At 41.7% G+C, this 27830-nt stretch overlaps 1 protein-coding gene across 2 annotated transcripts in view; it reads left to right on the top strand.

Moving 5' to 3' along the window:
• The window catches only part of ELL3 (elongation factor for RNA polymerase II 3), a 118998-nt gene that overhangs the window by 7604 nt on the left and 83564 nt on the right, over positions 1–27830 (top strand). The window contains exons 2-3 of one of the 2 annotated variants that reach the window (XM_044283244.1): positions 6401–6454; positions 19697–19757. In XM_044283244.1, coding sequence (XP_044139179.1) covers positions 6401–6454; positions 19697–19757 — 115 coding nt within the window. The remainder of the gene's footprint in view (positions 1–6400; positions 6455–19696; positions 19758–27830) is intronic. The other variant, XM_044283243.1, reaches the window with a different exon arrangement.

Here is a 27830-nt window from a genome sequence, read left to right on the forward strand (position 1 = left end):
GGGAGACCCTTTAAATGAGCATCGATCAGCTCGTATATGGTCAATCGTTATTGGCCCATATAGCAGGACCCTAGGTTCAAGTCAGCACTGTGGTTCAGTGGTTAGTACTGGTGCCTGGCAGCGCTGGGGTCCTGAGCTCAAATCTGAGCAGGGACAACATCTGCATGGAGTTTGTATGTTCTCCCCCTGTCGGCGTGGGTTTAATCCAGTTTCCTTCCACACTAGAAAAAAAATAGGCAAATTGGCTAACTACAACAATTAACCCTAGAGGGTGTTGGGGTTGAGCACCTATATGGCAGCCACTTACTTCTCAGTGAGTCGCCCCAGTCACCATCCCTGTAAGAAAAGTGCATTACAGATGTTTGTTGTCGTCATTCAAGTCATCATCTGTTCCAGAATAACCTAGCTAGCTACGCAGATTGAACAATACTCCAGAATGTGTTGGAGGAACCATGTAGTGCTTTTCTTCTAGGTCTTTATATGGTGTCTGAGTGGTCAGTAACAGTGAGAGCAGCCATCACTACAACATGTCCATGTGCCTTTTTACTAACAGCAATAAAACCAACCAGTCACCAGCTCTTGTGTTCCCAGACACTTATAACCTTAGAGAAATCTGATAAAAGATTCTGAAGGTTATTTACCCATAAAGAGTCTGTCTGTAAAGGACTGTTCTCATATTTATCATGATATTATCAGTTGTGTTTCTACTTAGCAGCCGGCAATTCACATCTTTAGTGGAATGTACTGGATTCAGCATGGGGTTGAATATTTAACTTGCAGCTGATGAGCGGAAGTTGGCGCAGAATGACAGTGTTTATGAGCTAAAAGCCAAATGAGTCGCTACAACAATGGAATTCAGATGCCATATTTTGTGTGCCAACCTCCCAACCCCATCAACAGCTTGCCCACGATGTTGGATCATAATCTAATTATGCAACTATGGAGCATATTTATTAAGAGCAACGTTTTAGACGTCGGTCTTAATTAAACCCTGCAATGGCGGTTGATCCCCCGCGGTTATGTTGAGGCGCTTACTTGCGGTCTTGTACTTCCCATTTCTACTCCTAAAACAGGTGTAGAAAATGGTAAATGAGATGGACCTGCCGGCCTGTCCCCTTCCCCGCCCCCACACCAAGCCCACTTGTTTAGACCTGGCGTGAGCTGGGAAAAGTCGTAGATATACGCCTAAAATAGGCGTATTTCTGTTTAATTGACCCCCTATGTTTTTGACCGACGTAAACAATAGTTATACCATAGTTTTTGATCTGTGCTTTAATCGAACGTCAAAATCAGATAAGGGTATCTGGAATTATAATTATTGATCATAAAAAAGAACTGATAAAATGTTTTTTTTTTTTAAACTGTCTTCTGTATATAAGATATGCAAATTCCTTTTCTTTAAAATGGTTTTAATAACAGTTCTAGAGACATAGACAGTAGGAATACAGAAATAAGATGAACATCCACAGACACGGAAAAATGTCTTCGAGGATGGATGTCCTGAAATAAGCCCGGTATGCATAATATACTGTATGGTGAAACCAAAAAATCTGTTGGATGGGGGCTAGTTTTCGCAAAGAAGTTGGAGAGGTTTTACTGGTAGTCAGAAAGGTCAAGTACATGTGTTTAATCAGGACATGTGTCTCAGATTAGACTCTAAATCCTTTTACTGAAGAATGAGCAAACGCGCTTCAGTTGGATGATTGATCTCCTAAAATCATCATTTCTGAGCAGCAGATAGTGCAGTGTAAACAGGGATCTGCTGCCTAGGAACAAACAATCTGTATGGGGACAAACGGTCACAGTAGCAATTACTTGTCCTCATATGGCCGACATAATTGCTGCTTGTAAATACAGCATCATTTCATCTGACAGTCATAGTAAAAGGACCATTAGGTGCCGTCCGAAAGATACAATCACTTGACGAACCAACCATTGCTGGGCAATTATCGGGAGCAAGTATTTTTACAAATGCTGATCCCTGATAATTGCTCCAACCAAGCAAAATTCAAAGTCAAAGAATTATTCATACTATGGCATAATAATTCCCTAATATCATGTTATTAATCAAGTAGCTTCCTCTTATTGCTGCTACTCATCTTTATACATAGCACTAGCCAATTTGAAGAGCATGCTGCTTGAACCATTCAGCATAGGTATATAAGGGCATTAGACGCGGAGCGTGTTAAAACCCTCATTTGTATCCCTTTCTTCCCAGAAAGCTAGAGGAGCATATATGGCCTATAAGTCTCCTCACACCGATTAAGGTGATTTCTTCCCAAGGAGAGATAGTACCCCCCAAATCCAATATCATAATGCTTCTACAGACCAGCAGGACTTCAGACTCCCAAATACTAGTGGATTGTTATAGGGTATCTTTCATCACTTACCAGTAGGTCTGCAGATTCTGATAGTATTTCCAAATGTGCTGGCAATCTGTAGAGAAAAAGGCATTTTATAATAGGCAAATTACCCTCTAGGTGCAAAGAGGGTGGTGCTGTTGCACCTCGTTGCACCCAGAGGCTCTGCTCCCTGTCAGTTTTGCTGTGCCTCCACTGCTGTGACAGGGCAGGCAGTAAAAACATATGTACGCCTGGCCCTGAACCCTCTCAGGAGTGTGTTCGGCATATGCAAAGTAAAGGGATGAAGACCGCCAGGCAGATGGGCAATCTCCATCCATTTGCTGCGCATGTGCTGAACATGCTCCCAACGAGACTTCAGGGTCAGGTGTGAATATGTTTTTACTGCCTGGCCTGTCTGTCACAGTGGTGGTAGCAGACAGGGAGCAGAGCCTCTGGGTGCAACGAGGTGCAATGGCACTGCCTTCATTGCACCTAGGGGTTAATTTGCATATTATAACAAGTCGGCACATATGGAGATATCAGACTCTTCAGACAAACACTGATATGTGGCGGACGACCATTTTCCCAACTGGTAAGTGATGACAGAGACATAAGGGGGTGAGAAAAGGACCTATATACCATTCTTGCACATGTGGTACTTTGTTGTCTGTGTCGGCCCCTGGTGATTGCTGGAGATAGCTGGTAAATGTTCTGGAAATAGCTCTTGAAAGTATCAATGTGTACACAATGTGAAAATGTCTCTTTTTGCCAATTCACCACGGCCTACTGCAGCTGTCAAGCTTTGTCATCCCTCGAGAAGGTCTGTATACTGTACATGGGGACGGGCTAAGTATACACAAGACTCAAGCTGCCCTTGTAAGTCAGACTGCAGCCATAGTGCTTGCTGTCGCTTTTTGTAGGATTCTTCTGGTCAGGTTGCAGAGAATAAATAAGGTGGTGGCTGGTTTAACAACAGCCCTCCGCCTTCATTCACAGGCCCCTTGCAGTTCCATGGGCGTCTTCTGTATCCCCTGTTATACCATATCTAAGACAAAGCCATCGCTACGTGATTCACCTCTTGTGAAGCTAGATGTGCTTATATTTAGATACAGTAAAACGTCAAATCAGTTGTAATTAAAAATCATGCAGTGAAAGAACTGGTAATTACAGAGTTTCGCTGGCATGGTTGCCTGGCTGATTCACCTTCTTGTACAAACTGCATCTTCCTACCTGCCAATCATTCATGGAGACTGAGCCTTGGATTGCTCAAGAGAGCTTTATGTTGTACTTATAACTGGGCTGCACCTGGACGTCTAGCTAATTATAAAAGCTTTCTTTAATCAGTATTTAAACGTATGGGTATTTGTTAACACCTCTGTTTTCAAACATTACTCTGTAGGGATCAGGAACAGTGGTTGGTGCTAATGTCATCTAACTGGATACTGGAGATGACAGGACATCATTAGACTATTTCAGGTATACAGGCGTGTAAATGCTCCCATACACATTAGTGTATTTGTCAGACAAGTCTGGTGGGAACGGTGATTTCAGGTGACAATCTAATGTGTATGTTGAGCTCCCAACTCTTCCCTGACGGATGCTGTCGGGGGAGAGAAGGAAAAGGAGATTTAATTTTTTGCCCAATCTATTTGTTCTCACATGAGATAAGCTGCCTCCAAAAGTGACTGGCAGCAGCTTTCTCCTCTTTCACCATGGCTGAACCAAACATGTATGTCGGGGGATAGCCATCGACCAAACTATTATTTGGCCGACAGTGATTGACCATGAATGGCCGGCCACCTTTATCACATAAGTGACTAATGGCTGGTTTACACGGCCCAATTGTCTGGCAGATTTTGAAGGATGAACGTTCCAAGAACTAGCCTGAACAATTTTTATGATTAACTTACATTCTTAGAATCATGAATGGCAAATAGAAACATTTATGACATTAATAAATAATTCATTTGAAAAATTATGTGGACAGGCAACAATATTGACTGCTGCTTGAAGTGGCTCGAGCGATTGTTAACAATGTTAAATGCTTCACTAGCCTATTGTCTGTGCCAGTCATGGTACTGGTTGTCCATTCATTTTACAGTTCAATTAATTCTCTAACGGGGTTGTCCAGGCTTTTTCTATTGATGACCTGTCTTCAGGATAGGTCATCAATATTAGATCGGCGAGGTGACGGGTGTCGGACAACCAGCACCCCCGCCGATCAGCTGTATGAAGAGACGGCGCGCTCAGTGCGCACGTGCCGTCTCCCTTCCTGTCCACTGCTGCTGTCCCATAGACATACAGCGGAGAGCAGGAAGAGAGAAGGGAGACGGCATGTGCACACTGTGTGCGCCGTCTCCTCATACAGCTGATCGCCGGGGGTGCCGGGTATCAGACCATCTCCTCCATCATTTCTATTGACCACCCTATCCGTCTCCATGTTCTCCCAATGATCTAAGACTAACATCCTCCATAATCTTAACCTCTCACCCATGTCTCCAAGAGTTTTATGCACAATCCTGAACAAGGAGATTCATTTCCAACATCTTTAGTTTAAAGTGCACCCTAAAAAGAATGAATTGTAGGCAGGCCTATCACATTTCCTTTCTACATTGGTCCTCAGAACCTCATATCTACATTCACTTTTATCCCCATACTCTTGGCATTCAAATGCACTTGATATTGGTGCATACACGGATACTAGCTGTGACTAGCTCATGCATCTCTATGTGCACTACCTTGTTTTATAAGAGATGGCTGGACCATTGTACAAAACCAGTACAGTTTATAGCTTGTATCAGCCCTATTTTCTCATAGATTTTAAGCTCTTTTGAGCAGGGCCCTTGCTCCATGTTAATTAGTTTATAATGTAATGTCTGATTTTGTCTGTACATGCATCCTCTGAATTGAAAGTGCTGTGGAAAATGTGGGTGCTGTATAAATGAAGATTATAGTCATCCTCTTTACCATATAAAGTATAACAACTATATAGAGGTTATTGAGATCATGGACGGTGGAGTCTGTTACTCCCCTTTGTGCTATTAAATAAATATGTCACTTTTGCAACCTTAATTTATTGTTCCAATGTATGTAAAATAACATCATTATGTATATACGGGTGTTATAGTTTCAGTAGTCTGATCCTGTAATCATGTGTTAATCCACCCTTTCTGCCCTCTCTTCTTGCTGTCCCGACAGTAGGTTAACTGCATAGGAGCTGAGTACCCAAACAGTAGTACTGTATGGTTTTTCTTTTTAAACTATGACTGATTTGCAAAGTAACCTTTCAACTATTAAGCTGAAATGTTTTGACTATGCTGGATGTGTACAATTTCTTTATAAGCATCAGTCATTCTAAATTTAGAGACCTACATAACTGACCCAAATAGAGTTTATGCTGCCTCACTATTTAACAATGCTGTCATGCCTCTGTTATTAATGGGAATGTGTCATCAGAAAATGACCTTGTTTAGATCATGTATTTTTATTTTCAATGTCACTATCTATATAAAAAATATATATAAAATCCTGCATTTTCACACTGGTCTTTAAGCCTTATAATAATAGGCATCACTTATTGGTCTGTACAGATCACTTTACTGGAGTTTTATGCTTATTATTACAGATAGGATTAAAGTTACTCCCTATACCTCCTATGTATCATTAACACAGGATCCCTCATTCACAATAAGTGATATCACAGCTTATCTACTGCCTCCTGACCTCTGCACAGGTCACAGAGTATGCCTAGAAAACTCTCCCATAGAAATCAATGAGAAGTCAATGAGGTCCCTTTCTGTCCATTGCTGTAAAACATATCTGTAAAAGAACAGCTCAGGCAAGATGGCAGCCCCCATAATCATGTTGAGGAAACAATAAAAAAAAATCTACCCTCAAAGAATAAAAACAGATTAGAAAACAAAAATATTTGTCGCTATCTGGTTTTAACTGGCAGAAAAAAAATTCACATTCCCTTTAAGGATGAGATGAACTGTGCCTTGTCTTTTATTACATGTTAACAGCTCTGTTCAGTGACTTATGTCTTCTCTTTTGTGAAGGGTTCAGCAGCCTCATTGCCACAGCCTGTGATCACATTCCAGGAAAACCAGGGGGTGAGTAACCTCTCTCACAATACAATGATTAACATGGATATGCTAATGCTAAGATTGAAGTTATATGTGTGTGTCTCAGAAAATCAGTACTGATGAGGAACCATAGGTGTCATATTAACATAACGTATTAACAAATGACACTACAACTTTTGTTTTCTTACTGTAAAAGTATAGCTCCTAGATGGGACAAACCCATGCACTCAGCATATACGCAGATATAATACAAAAATGTATCTTTATTGAAATCGATAAAACAAATAAATAGATGCATAAATTGGAATGGAGAGTGCACACAATACGTCGGGACATCAAGTTATAGCATTGCAAGTAGTGGAAAAGGTGAGATGGAAAAACAAGTATAAATAAATACAAAATCAAACCATGTGGCTCCCCCACCTAGATAAAAAAACATGATTCCCAACATATACACAATACAGACCCGGCTAGTGGCATCTCCTTGAGACCCCCGACACGTGTTTCGCGTCAGCTTCCTCCTTCCTCCATCTTTTTGGACAGGCTCCCAAATAGGCAGTGGCATAAATAGATAAGGGTCCGGTTTTCTAACCAGGACAGAAGGACCTGGTATTTGTTCCCTCTTCTAGACCCTTTTCATGACTTGCCTTCTAATGAAGGCCTTGCAGAGGTTCTCACCAACCAAAAAATAAAGCAGACTTCATGACTCTTCTGATAAAGACCCGACACAGGTTCTCAACCCCAAAAAAATGTAGGGTATGGGGCCAAACAAGTCTCTGTCCCCCTTTCTCCAAGTATTGTCCCGAATTGTTTGTGATTCAGAGAAAGTCAGAGAAAGAGGTACTTTTTCTCATTACGGAGAGTAATGTGTAGTAGTATGCAAAGTACATGTGTGGAGTACTGTAGGCCAGACAATGCCCCTCTGAGTTTCTGGGAATTATATTCAAATTAGCTTTCCAAAGTCTATCTGATGCCAGCAGATGTAAGATGTGCTAATTTTTATATATTTTTCCCGGAAAACCAGAGGAATGTTGCCTAGCCTACAATAGTCAGTTATCGCATATATTAACTGGTCTCCATAATAGAAATAGTACCCACCCAGAGGCCTCCCAAGGCCTCTTCACTAGAAAAGCTGTTCCTATCTGCTTTGCTCTGATAAAGGGCTTTTGTTCTGAAAGAGCAAGTTGCAGATGTGAGTCTGACTTAGGTATTTCCTTAGTTTTGCTACATAAGAATGTTTAAAAGACTGAGCAATGCCTGGAAGGATATGCTGTAGTTGTGAAACACTCAGTTTTTTTCAATCCTTTTGGAAAGAAATCTGAATTACACATGTTTTTCACATGCGGGTGTCTCTTTATTTGTCTAAAACGAATAGCAAAATTTCACGAACCTGAAACCAACCAAATCTCCAAATTTCCGCTCATCTGCTTCTCTAATATTTATGTCCTTCCAAGTATGATTTTATATATTATTGGGCTATTCGGCAAAGCTCTCTGTTACAAAACTTCAGATAGTTGGCCTTTAGAGCCAAACAGGAAACAGTTTATTATGTTACAGTAGGATAGGTTGCAAGTTTATAATACTGTACTAATAAAGGAATAAATATAAAGGCAACAAGACGTACATGACTCATTCTTATGTCTACTGACTTTACAGTCCTACCTAAGACTATTTCCTTGCAAGATATTGCATCTTTATTTGCACCTTCCTTTCAATCTACTACAACCTACATAGTTTTGAGACAGTAGATTAACTCTATGTACTCTGTATAGATGGTTTAAAAAAATACACATTACACATACTGTTGGCTACTCACAATGCATAGAAGAGATCACTGTTTAACATGTCTATAGCACTAAAGTTGGCCATATAGTTTACATTAAAGGGGTTCTCTCAGAGAATTAAAATCTCAGACAAGCCCTAAAGTAAATAAAACCCATGATATACAGTACTCACCCCTTTGTCCACGGCCGTTCTCTGCAGTGCTGGGCCGGTTCTCCTGCCACTATTTGTTTACTAACATCAGCAGTGGCGTACCGGTATACTGCACATGACCACTGCAGCCAATCACTGTCCTCAGTGGCCTGGATTGCAGAGAACAATGATTGGCTGCAGTGGTGACACTCCATACACTTTCACATCACTGCGCATGTCACACTGTCGGTAACATGCAGGGATCCAGCATGTGACTGTTGTAGCCAGTCATTGTCTTCAGCGGTAGACCTCAGAGGGCAAGTGATTGGCTGCAGCAATGATATGCGGTATTGCATGCCACATTATAAACAAATAGCTGCAGGAAGACTGGACCATAGCCACAGTCCTGGAGAAAAGGGTGAGTGTCAGGATCATGACTTAGAATGAGGATGGGAGCTTAAAGGGTGATGATGAACGTGTGGTGACGTCATCACACTGAGCACAGGTCCTTCAGCAGGTCCTTTTCAATCAAGGGAGGAGTGACTGCCGCTGCGTATGCAAGTAGATGAGGTACTTTTTAGAATTTTTTTAATAACCCCTAAAACAGCATATTGTTCTAGTGTACCCGTTTTTTAATGGCCATTAGATGGGTGCACTCCTGTCAAAGTGACATCTAAAAACGGTCCCATTGATTTTACCGGGGTTCATCTGGCCGTGAAAAAAGCCAAAAATAGAAAATGTCCTATTTTTTTATGGCTGTTAAAAAAACGGCCATATGAATAGCCCCATAGACTTTCATTGGTGCTATACATGGCCATTTTTAACTGTTGTGTGCATGTAGCTTAGGAGATTTTGTAATTGCTCTAAAGACTTGTTCAGAAAATGCAAATTTAATAAAAATTTGGATACTATTTTTAAAGCCGGAAAGGAAAGGAAAAGTATTTCAGTTATACTTTTCCTAGTTTTGCTTAAAAAGTAAATGCATTACAAACTGTGGGACCAACACCTCAGGATAGTTGCAGACTAGCGTCAGAACACATTTCCGGACCTCTGCACACTATTGCATTGGCGGAGGTTTGTAAGGCTCCACCTGGCCCCATTCACTACGGGACCGGCGGAGATCCGGACTTATTCCAGCAAATATGCTGCAGCGTGCAGCAGTTTTCTTCCGGCCAGTTCTCGGCATATTTGCTGGAATACGGACGGTTCTCCGGGAGTCCCCATTATAGTGAACAGTCTGCAGGATCTCTGATGCTAGTCTGCAACTAGCCTTAAAGGGGTTGTCTGGTTGGAACAAAAAACACTGCTGAGGCCATTGACTGGCTACCGCTTTCATGTGTGTCAACATAATGTCTTTGCTGCAGCCATGTATACAAAGCCCGATGTGAAGAACCTGAGCAGCGCCGCTGAGTAATACTGCTTTTTTCTTTTTTGATAAATGTCATTTTCCTCCCTAGTCCTTTTTTTTTTTTTTTAAACTGAAACCCCTTTAAAGAGCTCTTTAGGGAATAGCCACTATCTGTATGTTAAAGGGGTTGTCCGGGATTGGGGACATTGGTGTAATAGTACTGGAGTGACATACATAATACATACTGTACATACATGTCCTATCTTTGCCACATATTTCTGAAGCCCAGTTTTCATATAGGAAATTCTTAGCCAGAAGTGACTGTTTTCTTATGCTCTGTGACGTATCGGGTCTCTTGCAGGCGAGCTAAAGCCTCTTCTTCGAGCTGCTCAGGGAGCCCGGTCACCGTCACTGATGGGCGGGCCTTAGCGCTGCTCTAGCCAGTAAAATGGCTAGGGAAGCGCTAAAGCCCGCCCATAACAGCCAGTGACTTCCGCCCAGCAGTATGTTATTGTAAACATAAGAGCCTTTGCCCTGCGCGATTTAGCGCAGGGCAAAGGAGAGCATCGAAGCATGAACTGTTCCGATGCTCAAGTCAGAGGGGCTGGGTGAAAATGGAGGTTTGTCCAGGTTCAGCTCTGAACCCGGACAACCCCTTTAAGGGGGTGTCTACATTATGTAGTGATCGTTATAACCTTTTTTGGGGGCGTATATCTGTTAAAGTACATTTGCAATGTGAGTGAGATGTGACTACATTGTATTTTACTATAGCACTTTAAAAATGGTACTTTGAATGTGTATGCAAAAGTACTCTCAGGAGAAAACGACATTCATACTTTTACAAGATATGTTAACACTGTAAAACTAAAAAATGCATAATCTGTACAATTTGAAAAATGCATTAGTCTATATACACAAACAAGAAAAGGAAGTGTAGAGCGAAGACATTACACGGATCATTGCCTCCATCTGCTATTATCATGGTGGTTTGGTTGTGTGAGCAGTCTGAATTTTGTTAATATATCTCAGATTCAACCAACTCTGGCGACTTCTCAGAACTCCATCTCCTAGAAAGCACCGTCTAAACTTGGAATCCGAGTCTAGGCTGTAGGCCAGCATAATATGGCCACATCATAGCGCCCACATTATGGTCATAACTCCAGCTGTTTAACTGAACAGAGCTCAAGTAGAACGCTATGGTGATCCAAGGTTCAGTTTAGAAGAACCACTTTTTTTTTTCCTTCACTGTCACAGCAAATAGTTTTAATGATGTCCAAAGATGTCATGGTAGGTGGCCAGTGAAGTTCTGTGTGCTGCCAGTTTCTTGGCATTGAATAGTAAGGCCAATTTCTGAATAGTCATAATGGACAGGGCGTCAATATGACGTCTACTCCTCAATCCTGTCCTTTCTAACAGAATTTAAAGTAGGTGTTCACCCTTGGAAACCATTTGACAGTTCTTGTGTTGTTCCTGTGTTCAAGCTTGTATTATAGACCAGAGCTGGATTCACAATTCTGCTGACTTCAGAGCTAACAATTTCCAAGCATTCCTTTCTGGCTATATGTCTGTAGAAGGCTCCCTCTCGGCAACTGAATTCTGGGAAATGTAGCTCAGGGCAATGTCTTTCAATAAGCTTCTCCACTGTACTTTTTTTCTGCTCAATTGAAGAGAAAAGCATGAGGACAAAAAGTGCCAATACATACATTAAACGGTTTGTTTGGTGCTTGAAGAGGTTGTCCGCTTACAGGAGGAAACTCAACAAAACGTTGTGATCTACCTGCAAGTAATGGACCATTATTTGTCTGACAGATCGCACACTGCTGCACTGGTTCTCCCAGTAGGGCTCTGTTTACTCAGCCGCAGCAGTGACATCACATCACTAACATGCCTCTGCTGCAGCCAACCACTGACCAGTACTAAGGCCGGTGATTGGCTACAGTGGTCATCACTGCTACAGCTGGGTAAACAGACTCAACAAACAGACTGCGGGGAGGACTGGAGTGACGGCACAGGATCTGTTGGGTATGCAATATGTATTTTTTTACGACAGGTAGATTGCATTTGCTGTCCAGTTTTCTCCTGAAACAGGACAACCCCTTTAAATATTGGTGACCTATACTCAGAATAGGTCATCATCATGAGATCGGTGGTGGTCCGACTGTGGGTACCTTACCAATCAGCTTTTGGATGGGGCTGTGGTGCTCGGATATGCGCTGCAGCCTCTTCTTTAGCCTGTGACTACACATCCATCGGTCTCGTGGACTTTCTGCAGCTGTGAATGGGCCTGACCTGCTGCAGAGATGCTGTACAATGGACAGAGCTGTGCTTGGTATACTATGAAGAGGCAGATCCCCACCGATCTCATATTGATAACCTATCCTAATTATTGTCCTAGGGCTGTGATAGCTACCCTCCAGCCCTCCAGCTGTGGTAAAACTACGACTCCCAAGATGTACACTTGCTTGGGTGTTCTCAGAACTCCATAGAAATGAATGAAGCATGCTGGGAGTCGTAGTTTTACCACAGCTGGAGTGCTGGAGCCTGGTCATTAGGCCGGTCTTAATAAATGCTTTTTGTCACTAATATCAAGCCTGGTTACAGATGTCCATAGCTGTAACCAGGCTTGGTCACAGCCACGAGTATATATTTCTACGTAAAGGTGGTGGCATTTACAGTGTTTACAGCCTTTTATAGCTTGAGTAATGCCATGTCCAACGCCATTTGAATATCTTGGTTACTGAGTATCTTTATTTACTGACCACAAATATGCATTTCACTGTCATACAGCCATTGTCTCCTGGCTCACAGCATGTAACACACACTGGGGGAATTTTATTCATATCTTTTTATATTTTCTTAAATATATATTTATATATATATATATATATATATATATATATATTATTTATTTATTTTTTATGTACTTTTTAGTCCCTTATAAGACTTTAACATGAGATCCTCTGATTGCTTATTCCATAGACTGCAGCAGTATAATAGCCTTAGATCAGAAACCATGGTTAGGGTTATACAGTGATGAGAGTTCTAGTATCTTTTTAATCTATGGCACGTACCCGCTGAGAAACATGTAGCAAAGTTATTATGTGCACTTACAGTATTGAGACCATTTAACAAGTAAATAATAATAATTGTTTTTGTCGGGTAAATGTAAACTTCAGACTGAAAATGCACAAAGGGAATGTCTTGTATTTAAATTAGATGTCTAAGTCTATATAATAGAAAACATGGTCTAAAAGTAAAACAGTCTTTGTGGCACATACCAATCACAGCACAGTGTGCTAGAAAAAAATAAAGCAGCACTGAGTGGTTGCAACAAAGGCAACGTTTCTTTCTTTCTTTTAGACATTTTCACAAATATATTTTTGGGGGGTTGCAATGTTATAAAATATTGGCAAATAGGCCATTTTTATTTTTTTAAAACATTGTTTAGCACACATGATAAATATTTTTTTCTGACAGAGTGATACCATTTAAGTTTATTTTTTATTGTTTATTTTTAATATGTAAAATTGGGAAAGGGGGTGATTTTTGTTGTGGTATATATATATTATTTACTTATTATGTACTTTTTAGTCCCTTATAAGACTTTAACATGAGATCCTCTGATTGCTTATTCCATAGACTGCAACAGTATAATATTGCAGTCTATTGCACTTTTTCTGGCTGCCTATTAAAGGGTTAGCTCCGTGACAGCAACTTTAAATGGCGGACACGCACATGTATGGGCTGTTTCACACGAGCGGATGCCATGCGTGACATCCGCTGCGTGAATGACAGCCAAGACCAGATGCAGACTGCAGAGGCACGGAGCAGTAACATGACTGATAATGCTCTGTGCCTCTCTGTGACCTCTTTACTAGGAAAACACAGTGACAACTTTATCTCACCGTGATTTCGTAGTAAAGAGGTCACAGAGAGGCACGGAGCATTAACAGTCATGTTACCGCTCCGTGCCTCTGCAGTCTGCATCGGGTCTTGGCACTCTTTCACGGAGCGGATGTCATGCACGGCATCCACTCGTGTGAAACAGCCCTATAACCCTCAGATGCCGCGGTGGCGATTGACTGCAGCATCTGAGGGGTTAAATGAATATGATCAGAGTTATCCATGTGAACCGGTAAGTGACTATGACACTGATCTTTGAGGTGAGTATTGCTTGTTTTATTTTTAATCTCATTATGCCCCTTTTCTAAGAATTTTTATTATCCCTTTAAAGAAAATGTATCATCATAAAAGGACATACCTGCACCAAGCTTTATTTATACACAAGCAGATTTGATAAATCATAAAAATAATAATATTACAGCTTTCACAATGACCGCTGGAGCAATCATGAGAAGCTGATGCTTCCTGATGTCTGTAGCGGATTTGCCAGCTTTACCTTCATAGATTTCATATTCAGGCACGGAATAAGGAAAATCTCATCATCACTAGAGGGTGGGCGAGTTATGGCAGCTCTAACGTACTGCTGGAAGCCAAGATAAGGCAGGATAGCAACACTATACATATAGATAAGGTGTCACGCCCTGGTTTCTGGGGGAGGCAGCTGCAGTCCATCACTTCCTGGAGACTGTAATCATATATGACATTTCCTTGCCCGGTGACCGCCATGCATTTCAGCTGCCATAAAGCAAATACACTGTGCTGTACTGCCTACAACATTTTAAGAGGTTGTGCCAAGTCCTCCCTTATCTACAAGATAGGGGATAAATATTTGATCAGTTGGGGTTCAACAGCTGAGAATGGGGGTCCAGTTCCCCAGTGTGAATGGAGCCAGTAGGTAGGGATTGAGCACTACAACTCCATTTGTTCTCAATGGGAATGCTGGAAATAACCTAGCGGTGTACTCGGCTATCTCTGGCGGCAGCACGCAGGCGCCTGTAAGCCTCCTGCAAGGAAAATGTGAGGACCATGTACACATATTAATCACACATAGAGCAAATATCAAATATAAATGGTGAACGTTTGTTCACTGGGCGCAGTATTCCAGTACTGAGCGCTGGCAGAGGACTGATGTGTCACTTAGCATTCCAGTTTAGTAGGTTCATAAACTTAAATATCACAAACCCGAAATTGTTATTGGCGTTTATTAACTATTGTTTTATGAACATAATTCCTGAGTAGATACCTGCTAGAACATGTACTTTATCAATCATGATCTTAGGCTAGTTTCACTCTAGCGACTCTGCATTCCACTATTGCCGGAAGCTTAAGCGTTTCCGTCTGGCCACATTAACTATAACAAATATTGCAGGTGAAACTCAAAATATTTAAATATTGTGCAAAAGTTCATTTATTTCAGTTATGCAACTAAAAATTAGAACTTTGCGAAAAGGTTCAATATTCTAGGCACAAAGTGTCACACTCTAGTCAGCTAATTAATCCATACCCCCTGAGCAAAGGGGACCTCAAAATTGTGACTTTGGGGTTTTCATAAGCTGGAAGCCATAATCATCCAGATTATAACAAGTAAAGGCTTGCAATATCTCGCTTTGCATGTAATGAGTCTCATATGTTAGTTTCACCTTTTGAGTTGCATTACTGAAATAAATGAACTTTGCACGATATTCTAAGTTTTGGAGTTTCACCTGTACTATTCTTACAGTCACCCTTTCTGACTTGTTTGTTTTAATAAACATTTGCATTTCCCGTGTAATAACAGTCCAGCAGCATTTTTCTCAGAACTCTGCATTGTGCCATTACTCTGTTATTCCTCCCAAAATTAATAAATAAAAATTGGGTGTTACCCTTTTCCTTAGCAGTAGGGTGTTTTCCGACGCTATCAGCACCGATTGGATGGTGTCAGAGTGTGTAGGGACATGAAACATTGAAAAGGAAAATGGTAACAACCAGTTGTCCATTTATTAATACATTTCCTGGAGGAATTATGCAGGGACGGCACATAAAAGAGGTTTCTAGGGGAATGTAGCAATCAGCTGTAATTAACTCTAATGTGCAGCCATACGTCGTTTTGTAATGTACTGTATCTACCCTTTCTGCCCCTGTCGCCTGATCTGGAATGCACTCATGCGACCCTGTCTGGTCTCCTCTCTCCAGCTTCTTCTGTCACATCCATTTGCGCGCAGCTAGGTCTGTTCATTGTGTTCTGGAGCATGAGCTCCCTTTTAATTAGCGTGGGCAGGGAGTAGGAGCGTCCCTCTCATCCTCTTGTATTCCTGTAGTGAAGCAGGACAGATCCTCCACATGGGCAGACACTTTTGTTGAACAGGTACACAACAGGGCATGATCCACCTCTTCCCTCCTCCACTACAGGGCAACAAGAGGATCGGAGGCACATTCCTACCCCCGCCCATACTAATTACATGAGTGTTCAAGTTTCGGATCACAGAACAAAATCAAATAACCTGACTTCTAGCAAATGGACTTGACATAAGAGAAAGTTAGAGAGAAGAGAACAGACACGGTGAATGCGTTCCGGATTGGAAAGCATGCGGTTATTCTGGCATTTCTAAAGCCCCAAAAACACGCCAAATTTTGTGTGTAAGGAGGACCCTTGAAAGGTGCTTCAGCATTGTGATTTCAAGGGGAATACAATGTCAGGAGAACGGACAGGTCCTCCTCGTCTTCATCTCTGACCTTTAAGTTCCTAATTTGTCTTTTATTGACCTAATATTATCCACTGTTCTTATTTTCCTTTCTTTAAATTAAAGGCCAGTTTACATGGAATAATTTTTCAAACCACAGACGAATGATCATTCAAAAAGTCTTATTGAGGATCTCATGGCGTTTCCTGTCACTAGCGGTCAGTGTCATGGTTGCTCATCGCAACATTTACGTCTGGCAACACCACCACCGCCAACTCCAGTTTTCAGATGTGCACAATTAGATTAGATGTGCTCTGGCCTTGTTCTGTCTTGTCATGGAGGCAGATGTATGCATGTGTCGCAGCTGTAAAACTGGAGAAAATCTGTTCTGCACACCAGGGATCAGTTACAAAGGCTTTACGCCAGGTTTTTGCTGTCAAAGAAGTCACAAAGTGTGGTAAAAATGACATTTTTCACAACCATGTTGTGACTTTTTAGATTTTACGTCACTCTCGCTCCTTTGTTAAAAAATGTAGGCAGAGTTTTACAGAAGGGACCGGATCACCACAGCCCAACACTTTACAATACTTGATGCCAGAAGACTGTCGTAAACTATAACTGAAATCTAATCCTGCTCCTAGCTGGGGTAGATTTCAGTTTCTGCCACAAAGACAGCAGGAGATGCACCAAATTTTTACGAGATGTGCCTCTCTCCTATACGGGTTATCCCATGACTAATGTGAAAAAAAAGATATCCGACATCATATAGTACATGACCATCTCTTTCTAACAAAGCTAGAAACAACCTTGAACCTCACTTTGATCCAGAGCTCTCCCCATTCTCTGCTCCAATAGCTTTGCTAGATTTACTTCAAGCTGGCATCACAGGGGGGTTGTCCTGTAGCTGTCATAGTTTCTACTGGAATATATAGCTGGTGGCAGCTGAAGGTCGGAACTGAGCATGTGCGTCCACCTCAACAAGGTGGACAGAGAGATGAGAAAATAACAAACAGAAGGTGGCACTGTACAGATACATTTTATTGAATAAGTCAGCGGCTTAAACTAAAATGTAATTACATGCAATAACAAAAATATTCAGATTTAGGTGCTGGTTTGAAAAATTTTGAATATTTTTCATGGGACAACCCTCAAATAGTTGGATCTTCCTCCAAGTCTGGTATGTTGAAATGCCAATCTTTAATAAATGAGCCCCGCTATCTCAGGAGACTTACTCCTAAGACACTTACAGCTAAGACACTTACACTGTCAGTGTAAAACTGACAGACAGCCCATTAGCCTCACACATGGTACACCTGGGGGCTTTTTTCTAGGTCCCGAGATATTATGGTAACCCATCAGCACCCCACAATCTTTTTGCGAGGGTGCTGATGGGGTGGCAGACTGAACTGCATTCGAATGACTTATCAATTAGATGCTATGATTGCTATTTATCATGGAAGCTCCTGTACCCACAACATCCACGTGGTGTACATTTCCACGCTGTGCACTAACTACAAAGTGCTAGTAAATGGATGGAGAATGGCATCAAGGGGCTAATGAACATTTCTTCACAAGGTGTAAAATTGTCATGTTTTACTAAAGTTAAAACTTTTCAGAAAATGATGGTGAACTCACAATTTGTTGGCATGTTCAATCAATAACAAAGTTATACTTCTACCATATGTTTTTGAAGAAATAACATAGTAACATAGTTTATAGGGCTGAAAAAAGACACCTGTCCATCCAGTTCAGCCTGTAAGTGAATAACCCTAATTTTGATAACCTTTCAAGGTACTGTAGTCCTCGCATTTCAGTTATTACTGTAGTTGCCCACCTCTGAACCCTCTCCAGCTCTGTCTGCCCTGTTCACAGGAGCCCAGAACTGTACACAGTACTCCATGTGTGGTCTGACCAGTGATTTGTAAAGTGGTAGGACTATGTTCTCATCACGGGCATCTATACCCCTTTTGATGCAACCCATTATCTTATTGGCCTTGGCAGCAGCTGCCTGACACTGGTTTCTATAGCTTAGTTTGCTGTTCACTAAAATTCCTAGATCCTTTTCCATGTCAGTGTTACCCATTGTTTTACCATTTAGTATGTACGGGTGACTTTCATTATTCCTTCCCATGTGCATAACTTTACATTTGTCAGTGCTAAACCTCATCTGCCACTTATCTGCCCAAGCCTCCAATCTATCCAGATCCCTCTGTAGTAGTATACTGTCCTCTTCAGTGTTAATTACTTTACACAGTTTAGTGTCATCTGCAAAAATTGATATTTTACTGTGCAAGCCTTCTACAAGATCATTAATAAATATATTGAAGAGAATAGGGCCCAATACTGACCCCTGAGGTACCCCACTAGTGACAGTGACCCAATCTGAGTGTGTACTGTTAATAACCACCCTCTTTTTCCACCAGTCCATAAAACAATTACTAGAATAACAGATTATTTGTATACTGGGAAGAATATTTGTTCTACAGATTCCACAAAATGTTATTTGTCATGTGTAACCACTACCATCAATAACTCATTTATTAACTGGATAGTTTGGTGGCCTATGACCAGATGGAGATCCATCTATGATAAAGACAGAGTTGCAGCTCAATGTACCTTGTGACGCCTGCTACTGACTAAATCTGTCGGTGAAAGCATGTCTCTGGCTAAGGCCTCCTGCACGCGAACGTGTTCGCCTCGTTGCCGTATTGCGGACCGCATTTGCGGATCCGCAATACACGGGTGCCGTTCTATGGGCATTCTGCATCACGGATGCAGACCCATTCACTTCAATGGGTCCGGAGATGCGGAAGGGAAGCACTAAACATGTCCTATCTTTTTGCGGAACGGCAGGATCGCAGACCCATTAAAGTGAATGGGTCCACGATCCGCTGCGGCTGCCCCACGAACTGTGTTTGTGCATTGCGGCTCGCATTTTACGGACTACGGGGCGCAGGAGGCCTAACTTGTAGACTCCCACATTGGCTGCTCCTGCCTCATGACCTCCAACTAGTGAACCACCTTGATGAAACCGACTAACTTGAAGACTCTGTGACCAGTATTTTGGTGATTCTCTGCTGCCAAGGCCAGTTGCAATCTGTCTCCACACCTGCTTCTGTTGCCTGGACTGGTGGGGGAATTTATCAACATCTTTGCACCAGTCGCCCCCAACCCCCACAAAGACTTAAGTTTTGTAATTGGAAACATATTCACTCTTTTTCCATATCCTACTGGGCGCAGTTCCATAGCAGGAAGTAGGGGAGCAGTTTATATGTAAGAGTAGAGAGCCGGTATAAATAGTGGCCGTTGTTACAGAGGACCTGACCGATTTATTGGGTTGCCCATTGTTGTCATATGGACGCTACATTGATTTCAATCAGATCTATGCAATGGTCCATTCATTTAAAGAGGGGAGCATCCATGTTTCTTTTGTTATCATTATAGGACTGTTTTAACAAGAAGAACACCGATATATATATGCTGTATGTAGGTGCTCCTTTGCAAGGTAAATAGATCTACACACTGTTGAACATAATTTCCTGTTTGTAGAATTCAGAACAATCAGGAAGTCAGTTATTTTTGTACTTCATAAATGATTACCTGTAGCGACATTGCTTAACCTTAGGATATGACCACACAGCGCGGTCATGAGCCATTCAACCGTGTGACCAGTTAGGTTACCACTGCCTTTTATTTAACTAATGAAAACCGCAATGTATAGCCAGTCTTCATTGTTAATGGTCATTTGGCACCTTTAACAATGAAGACTGGCTATACAGTGCGGTCTTCATTAGTTAAAGGGGTTGTCCGATTTCAGGGCTGAACCCAGACATAACCCCTTCTTTCCCCATTCAGCCCCTCTGAATTGAGCACTGGAGCATTTCATGCTTTTGTAATGTCCCTGAGTGCCATTACCACTTCTTTTTGGCACCTTGCTACCATCTCCTATGTGCTAATGTATAACATCTAATGTTCCTCTGGTCATCGCCTAATAATGTGCATATTTGTTCCTCAAACTGTTGTGTTCATGCAATTATCTGGTCCACCAGCAGATGGTGGCAGCAATTGGCAGAGATAGTTTCTCTGGAGAGGAACCTTCTGGTTCTTTCCAGACCTCTCTAGCATGGGAGGAGTTCAGTGTTAGAGAGAAGTTAGTAGCATTTTAGCCTTCCCCTCCATGGGAACAGGTTGTGTCTAGCCATCCTCCTTAGGGAGAGGTTGTGTGCTGGCTACCAGACCACTGCCTGCTCTGCTAGGCCCAGAGGCCCTGCCTTTAAAGTCTACATGGTTGCTTGTCCTCTCCTGGGCTTGCATTGCCTTCAGCCAAGCTGAGCTGAAGCTTGAGGTACTCATTGCCAGGGCAAGAAGTTCCTAGGATTATAAGACTACAGCTAACTTAAGTTTCAGCAGAGGAAGAAGAGATTCCTATTTATCCAGCCAAGCATAGCAGAGCTGATATTGTTGTAGAGAAGTATTTGCCTGCCAAAGTTAAGCCAATGCCTGCTGATGACCAAGATATTGTTTGGAAGCTGTTTGGATTACCAATTTATGCCAAGTAAAAGCAACTGTTCAATGTTAATACAAAGTCTGGACTCCATTTATTCTACTCATCCACTATCCAAGTTCACCTACCCCTTTTGCACTGCTCCAGACCACATCACGTCTGGGATCCACGGATATACAGGTAGGAACACCGTGACACGTGTACATAACATCTTCAGGGACTGTAGGCCACCCTGCACCACTCTGGCAATCCAACATTACCATCTACAAAGGGAGCCTTGAGCTTCCGCTGATTGACTGCAGCTGGCATCACGTTTACTTGCTCTATAAGAGGGACATATTTTGTAGAAACCTTCCAAGGGTTAAGGGATACCCCAGGCGTGGCCTAGTGGGCTTGTTGCACTTTCCCTTGCACTGTGCTGTGCAGCTCTGAACCCGGACAACCCCTTTAAATAAAAGGCAGCTGTGTGGTTGTATCCTTAGGCCAAAAATTTAAGATCTAGGAGAATATTGTATACTACGTTGGATTAGATTGGTCACAAACAATAATGCATGACTTGCCTAGAAGGATCAGTAAGGAATGCCAACACATACCCTCATGATCATATGTAGCACACTATATTCCATTGATCAGCACATTGGCGTATCTTATCTTGTAATACTGTACCTACCTGCCCATGTAACAAGCTGTAGTGTCTATGTATACGCTTTCACAACTAGTAGTCACCAATGCCACAGGGGCTGTTCATCGGCACCATGACTTGCTCCAGAACATATTGTAAAAGCTTTGACTTTGCAAAGATAAACTCAGGCAGATTTAATGCTTATGGCTGCATCAGCTTTTTCCTGTTCTGTCTGAACCATCAGTGCTGAGTACAGTCCAAAGTGACCCGGATCTCAGAACCGTTTGGGGGGGTGGGGGGACTTACATGTCTGCTATCCTTCCTCTGTGTGTATTCTGCAGCGGAGTCCTGAATGTGTCTGTCATTGTGTTACTTTGCCAGCGGCTCTCCTGTGTTTTAATGTATTTACATGAGTACGAGAGGGAAAGCATTTCATCACTTCTAATAGTGTGTACCTAAGACTAACATGAGAATCTCTGCCACTTTTATCACGTTAATGTGTTTTCAAAGCTGCTGCAAATGTTTAAACTATTTCTGGCTGTCAGGTTGTTTTAAAAAATATGCAAAAAGTCCTTAAATTAAGTTTTCCACAGCGCTGATCTTAATAAGACAATCTAGACTTTGTTGTACTGCATCATTTTCAACAGCGTGTGAGCAAAGTCGTAAATACCGTAGAGGCAGCCCATTCAGTTGCTATGGGGCCCACAAAAACGGAGGCAAAAGTACCTCCCGTTAGGTCTGCCAGCTAAGTCCTTTACAATTGACGTCTAGTGATGTGTATGTGATGCGTCAACATTTCATATGTATTATCTGTCCATTTTCATTATTTTCTCGTGGATTCAACTTCTCCCTGTTTTGTTTTGTAACTTTTTTATTATCACAATTCATCATAGTTGAGGCCCTGTTTCCTATGGGCTGTGTAGAAATGCACAGGACTTTCTCCATCTTTGCAAAATCATGGCTACATTAGCAAAAAAAAGTGATGAGAAATATCAAGAGGGTCATGCCATCCTTTCATTCAAGAGATGGGAAAGGAACAATAGCTTTAGGCTCTCCTGGCCCGGGATGGTGGGTTGTGATGGCACGAACCATCAAGCAGACCTATTTTATGTTTTTGCTATGTGGACCTGTATGCACTATATTCTCCATTATGTATGTAACTGTTTGAATCAATGCATTCTGATGGTTGCCAGTGCAAGCTGAACCACCATTAACAAGAGTAAATGGCTGCTTGTCAGAGGAGGTGAGAGCTGCATTTATGTTCTCTGGATTGCCCAACAGTAATAACCTACTGAAGGCATAAAAACAAATACAAACTGTCCCTAAAGATCCGAAGGAAAGGATTCACTGTGTGTAAAGCAGAACTTAAAGGGAATGCGTCAACTATCATCTTTTCTGCCAGTTAAAACCACACAGTGACATATATTATTTTGTCATCTGTTTTTATTTTCTGATGGTAAATTTTTTATTCTATTTTCTGAACATGATTAATGGAGTGGCCATCTTGCCCGAGTTGTTAGCAGTATTTAGAGATATGCCTTACAGCAGCCACCATGAGTCATAGACACAATGGACAGGAGGGGACCTCACTGACTTCTATGGGGGAGTTTTCTAGGCATGCTCTGTGACCTGTGCAGAGGTCAGGAGGGAGTAGATAAGCTGTGATATTAGCTATTGTGAAAAGAGGATCGTGTTATCTATATATAGGTGATATCTCTTATTATAATCCTGCCTGTGATAATGAAGATTCTTGGCAGCAGGTCTCTTTTGAGCTATTAGGTTAACAGAGTGGACATGTAATGTGTGTCGGTATGAGAAGCTTTTTCACTTGGCTTTCTCACTGGCATTTATGGGGGCTTTTCAGTTGTCTGAGTTGGTGGCCAATTCTAGGCAGTCAATGGATGGCTTGTCACGTGGGAATGTATAGTTGGCACTGTAGTCAGTTCAATGTCAGGATGGTTCAGCTCTTTCTCCGCTCTAGTTCGAAGCAGTTTTTCAAAAATGTTTGGCAGCTAAGGGTCTGTTGGCTAGCGATTACAGTGCACACTTGGTCTAGAGGCAGCCACAGAGGCAGCGCAGTGTGGTTTAGGTGCGGATATGATTTTGAAAGTAGGCTGTTGGGAGTCAGATCGATTCTGGTTGTATGTTAGACCTCATTGGTTATAAGACTTTGGAGGTCTTCCGTTTAGGGGTAGATAGGATGTGTGTGGATATAACTTTGAACTGGGTATAGCCGGTATACATTTTGTGCTCGTTGTTTTGCAGATCGCGGCCCTTACCTGGTTTGGATTGTCGAACATTCCTATGCCTACTGGGAAGCGGATGTAAGACGGGCAGCCACCAGTTGAATTTTTATAGGGAAGAGGTTTTGGTTGTGATGGATAGGCGTAGGGGTAATGTTGTGGAACTGATTGTTGTCAGAGGTTCAAATTCATGCTGCTTTTGATAGGCCTCCAGACATTTTATTGATTTACTTGGGGGGCAACAATCTGGGAAAAAAGGGCCTCCAGGGAGCTCTCTCAGAGATGACAAGTTATATTTGTTTCCTTTATGGACTTCTTTCCCAGGTACTATTGTGGTATTGTTGGCTATTGTGGCATGACGGGTGTGGAGAAATGCCTATTCGGTGAAGTTGAAGAGCAGAAATTAACAAGGAGATTGGTCATTTTGTTTGGCAAAATGGGGGTTTTGTAGTCAGACACAAACAGTTTGAGGAGGGTTCTGGAGAATTTTTGAGGTGAGATGGCGTACATTTTTTTGCCATCAGATTAGATTTTTATGGTGTCTTGTATTGCAGAAGGGTATTGAAACGGTCATTCCAGTGTGGAGGGATGATAACAAGTGATGTTTGCCTCGCATTCATTGGTGGCAGCGGAAGGGTCCTTGGAGGCATCAGATATGAAGGTAATACATGAGAAATTATTGGAAATAAGGAAAATTCTCCTCCTGATGGTGGTTTTAGGCCCCCAGTTTTTTGCTTCAATTTAGGTACCCTTTGCATTGGCTTCAATTTAAATACTCTTGGGTCATGTGGAAGCAGCCATGGGCAAAAGGTGCTAGTTGTACTGCTAATGTGGTGAAGGAGTAATTTGGAGGGTGTTGGAGTGCCTCCAAGGACTCTCACAAAAGTCGAAACATTCAAAGGTTACTTGGAAAATATTAAATGTTATTGGATTGTGGTTTTGTGATAATAAAAAATGGCTGCTGCGACCTTTTCAAGAAATCAAGTGTCTATGGGTACTTAAAGGGAGTCTGCATAGACACATAGCTGTGCCCATACCCTCCCTCACTGCTTTGCCACTGCATGTTCCTGTCAATAAAAGCAGCTAGAGAGGGGCTGGCCACAGAAAGGAGCAGAGCTTGGGTGCAACAAGATCAATGGTGACACCCTCATTGCACCAAAGGTCTAGTTTGCATATTAAATAAAAGTATTATAACTCGGGAACAAAGTCTCAGATCAACAAAAGAGAAACAGTGTTTTAATCATGTGTCTATGCAAACAATTGAATCAGGAGGTTGTTGGTGACAGATTCCCCTTTATGGGTTAATTGCTATTGGGGAGCTGAGATACGGGTGGTGTGGTGTAAGAATGGTTGGACCAGGAGGGACAGTCTTAAATCCCTCAAGTCATGTTTTTGTAGATACTTGTCTTTTTCTTCATACGTGACTGTACAAGGCTACTTCTGAATGCATAAATGATGCAGGTTTGTTCAAATGCCTTGTCTTGTTCTCTGTCAGAGATGTCAATCTGGGTGATCCATTACAGCAAAAACAGAACTGGTCTTTTTGAGAGGTGCGGTATATAAAAAGGCATGGCTAAATATAATCATTCCTTACAGTTGCCCACTTTACCAAATGACATCTAAGGTATATGGCCACCGGGGACATGCTGGTCAACATGGGACATGCCACCAAGGGGGAAATGTCCACCAAGGTTAGATTAACTTGTAACACAGTAAAAGAGATGCTCACAATAGACTATATCTTGTATAGAATGTACCTTTTTAATACTTATTACAGTGGTTATATGTATTTGGTGTTCTGGTTCTAGTATAGAAAAGCACTAATATATCTAAAGCTACAGTTCCCTATTGACACAGAGCTAAGAACATTTTGTAAACTTCTCTAAAAATCTGCTGTAAAAGAGTTGTCTCACTTCAGTTAATACCAGGCACTTACCAAAGTATTGTGATTGTCCATATTGCTTCCTTTCCTGGCTGGATTCATTTTTCCATTATACACTGTGCATTTCCATGGTTACGTACCACCCTGCAATCCAGCAGCGGTGGCTGTGCTTGCACACTATAGGAAAAAGCACTAGCCTATGATCCCGGCCACCAGAGAGGCCAACATTTTTCCTATAGTGTGCAAGCACGACCACCACTGATGGATTGCAGGGTGGTCATAACCATGGATATGAGCACTGTATAATGGAAAGATGAATCCAGCCAGCAAAAGAAGCAATATGGATTGCTGGTGTTGGGCAGTCAAAGGATTAATATGAATATATCTCATGGTTTCGAAAGGTGAAGAGCTTAAAGTTGTTTTCCCATAATACAAACTTCTGCCCTATTCACAGGATAGGATTATAAGTGTCTGTTCGGTGGGGGTCCAACTGCTGGGACTTTCACCAATCACAGGAACCCCTGAAAGAACAGGGCAGCAGGTTGCGCATGCGCGCTACCACTCCATTCACTCTCTATGGGACTGCTGGAAATAGCAGTGCACTGTACTTGATCAGTGGTGGTCCCAATGTTTGGATCCCCACCATTCAGATACTTATAACCCTAACCTACACAATGTATCACCTATTCACATGATCAGTGATACACACTGGATCAATGGAGGCACCACTACTGGACCCTCACCGATCACTTGTATGGGTGACCCATTGCTCCTCACTAGTATGTCTGAGATGATGGATTTCAGCGTGCATGCTACTGCTCCATACAACCATATAGTCCCGCAGGTGACGACTTTCCAAAGTTTTTTTTCTTAATCTTTAACAGCAAGACATACAATCATCATCTGTCTGTAGGTATCATCATGTAGTCCCATTTCATTTTTAATGAACAATCCACTTGAATGAAATACTTTTACAGAACTGTACTTGTTAATATAATCATCTAATTTAAAGTCCCGTTTGTATTCACTGCTGCTGGAAAAGTAGTACAATTATAACTATTATGTCATGTTCTAGTACATTACAAACTTTCCAGGGAGCATCTGACTGGTTGTATCCACAATTAAGGAAATGATAGGTTTTGCATACGTCATCAGCTTTTGTAGAGTATTTGAATTTGGCAAGAAGGAAGAACGTAGGACTCTGGATCTTAGAAGATAATATAGAGATGGCATCTCAATCTGATTAGGAGAGCTTAAGTTGGGCTACTAAGGCAAGGTTTTCTGCTCCAGTGACACACTATGCTGAAAGTTTACCAACACAATAAGATGATGGCAGACGACCGTGAGAGATAATTACTTCAGGTTAGTTGTTCTCGGTATAAAGCTTGATTAGTAAGGTGAGTGTACATCTTTGGAAAGTGGTGGCTTTATAGGGCCTGCAGGACTCTGGCAGATGAGCAGAGACAGCAACTTAGCAGAAAAGCCACTTAGGAAGCTGAGTGTATTCTGTGTCAAGCATGAGACATTTACTTAGACCGGCATTTCAAGACCCACCATCTACTCCTGTCTACCAGGAATACAAGTTGATGCTTGATTGCTTGTGATAATGCTTAGGACAGTGTAAGAGCCCCAAGCTGGAGACTTGTAGAGGCCTGAATACGGGGATCCTGGGATATGTGGCCGCACTGACATGTTGTACGCTCTGCTTTGGGATTATTCATCTTTTGTCTGCAAGCGTCACTACTACTCATTTGTTTTGTGCCAGGAGATATTGCTTTCAAGGCAAATGGGACTAAATCCCTCAGTGCATAATGCACATACATGTAAAGTAGTCTGACAACCTATATATGGAAATACATTCTAAACCCTAGATTTTGGTGGGGGTTGTTTTTTATTTATTTATTTTTAACTTTTTTCACTGTGTTTTTCAGATTAGAGTTTAGCAAAACAAATTAGTTTAGGCTACAATATGACTAGCCTTTAAAGGAACACTTCCATCAGATAGAAGTATTTTTTTAACTCAATATTCATAGAATTTTTTTAAAATTTTAGAATTTTTATTGATTTTCTTTTTCATTTTAATAGTACTATATCGTACTATTGAAAACTAAAAAAAATATTGTCCTCCTGTAGCAGTCAACACATACGATAAAACTTCCTGTATAAATAGGTAATCCATGGTTAGTTTACAGCTGCTGTAAGCGGAAGGTGCTACTTGAAGGTTAATCCTCATGATAATAGTAGGTGTAGAGTTGGGATGATAGTATGACAGCTCTATTTTTTCTTGATAGGCCTACATAAAGATGGCCACAGAAGTTCATTACACA

This window comes from Bufo gargarizans, chromosome 2 (assembly GCF_014858855.1).
Source record: "Bufo gargarizans isolate SCDJY-AF-19 chromosome 2, ASM1485885v1, whole genome shotgun sequence".
Lineage (NCBI taxonomy): Eukaryota > Metazoa > Chordata > Amphibia > Anura > Bufonidae > Bufo > Bufo gargarizans.